The sequence below is a fragment of the Drosophila suzukii genome (assembly GCF_043229965.1).
Source record: "Drosophila suzukii chromosome 2 unlocalized genomic scaffold, CBGP_Dsuzu_IsoJpt1.0 scf_2c, whole genome shotgun sequence".
Taxonomy (NCBI): domain Eukaryota; kingdom Metazoa; phylum Arthropoda; class Insecta; order Diptera; family Drosophilidae; genus Drosophila; species Drosophila suzukii.
In genome coordinates this window covers 35,681,202-35,682,771 of record NW_027255896.1, presented here as the reverse complement: position 1 = coordinate 35,682,771, position 1,570 = coordinate 35,681,202, and the positions used below count along the sequence as shown (strand labels likewise).

At 37.2% G+C, this 1,570-nt stretch overlaps 1 protein-coding gene across 1 annotated transcript; it reads left to right on the top strand.

Annotated features, from left to right (window-relative positions):
* Window positions 1-356: 356 nt before the first annotated feature.
* Window positions 357-957, top strand: LOC139354028 (uncharacterized). Its single transcript, XM_070998261.1, has 2 exons — window positions 357-403; window positions 466-957. Exons 1-2 carry the CDS (start codon window positions 361-363, stop codon window positions 855-857), a joined length of 435 nt encoding a protein of 144 aa, XP_070854362.1. The 5' UTR covers window positions 357-360; the 3' UTR covers window positions 858-957.
* The last annotated feature ends 613 nt before the right edge of the window (window positions 958-1,570 follow it).

Below are 1,570 nucleotides of genomic sequence, written 5' to 3'. Positions count from 1 at the left end.
TTAAATCATTCTACCGCCGGAAGGTGGCGCACTTCAATCTCGCTTTGCTGCTTGCATATCTCAATTTCCCTTTGGTCCCTTTAGCTGAGTATCCGATAGACGATAGACGAGGTACTCGACTGTAGCGTTCTTCCTTGTTTTCAATTCATCTTTTTCAATAGTACATCCTAAATAGAATTTTTTTTAAAACTCGAAACTCCGTCACGGCATGACGTACATACAATTGCATCAAGATTTGCATATGCAATTGGAGAGGGACATTTTGAAAAATTATCTAAAACGAATGAATTAAAAAAGTTATATGTGTTCCGCCCTTAGCTTGCATAATAATTATTCAAGACTTTGTTACCAAAAAACAAGATGAATCTTGCGATTGTTTGGCTCTTCATAATTTTAAGTGCTGGTAAAACTTTGAAAAGTCCATTAAAAAGAATGTGGACGAAAACTTATTTATTTATATCGTAGATATGAACGAGTGCGGCCTTAAGAGCCATGCGGAACTCATACGCCAAGCAATAAGGGTTGATAATAAAATAAAGGATCTTGTCCGTAAAGTCACTGGGTTTGCAAAAGGCAATTCCGAGTTTAAGGAAAAATATGAAAATTTAAGGATTCCGTTAATGCAGAATTATACCAGTCTGCATAACAAAATAGACCATGTCAAAGTGTTTGAAGACTACAACAAGGAACGACTTTACTTAGAAAAAAGTATATTGTCGGTGATTTTTAAAATAAATACATCAACGTCTGAAAACTGTAAAATAATTCATAAAAGTCTTCGTAAGCATCTGGTTTTAAAGCTGACCGATTCAAATGTAAAAAAAATTGAGGCCCTAAAATATGTGCAAAATCGGTAAGAATTTTAAAAAGTTTGAAATGTATATATACCCGTTACTCGTAGAGTAAGAGGGTATACTAGATTCGTCGGAAAGTATGTAACAGGCAGAAGGAAGCGTTTCCGACCCCATAAATTAAATAAATTCTTGATCAGGACCACTAGCCGAGTCGATCTAGCCATGTCTGTCTGTCTGTCTGTCCGGATGAACGCTGAGATCTCGGAAACTATGAAAGCTAGGCTATTGAGATTTGCCATGCAGATTCCTAAGCCTCTTACGCAGCGCAAGTTTAACGCCCACAAACCGCCCAAAACTGTGGCTCCTACAGTTTTGATGCTAGAATAAAAATTTTAACTGAAATGTATTGTCGTCATCAGTACCTATTAATTAACCCAAAAAAAAATTTAAAGCCCACAAACCGCCCACAAACTTTAAAAAATCGTAGGTATGAACGTCGATATCTCGGAAACTATCAAAGATAGAGAATGGGGATCTCAAATTTAGATTCCGTAACCTTGAACGCAGCGCAAGTTTGTTACGTGAATATACCACGCCCACTCTAACGCCCACAAGCCGCCAAAACCTGTGGCGACCACAATTTTCATGCAAGATAAAAAATTTTAACTGAAATGTATTGGTGTTTTCAATACTTATCGATTAATTTACAAAAAATTTGCCAAGTCCACTCTAACGCCCATAACGCTTAAATCTGCTTACCGCCGGAAGGTGGCGCA

What these genes read in the sequence shown, in the direction of transcription:
- LOC139354028 (XM_070998261.1), top strand. Translation starts at nt 361, where the DNA reads ATGAATCTTGCGATTGTTTGGCTCTTCATAATTTTAAGTGCTG. An exon ending in CTTCATAATTTTAAGTGCTG is followed by an intron (nt 404 to 465) that starts GTAAAACTTTGA and finishes TTTATATCGTAG; the next exon opens with ATATGAACGAGTGCGGCCTT.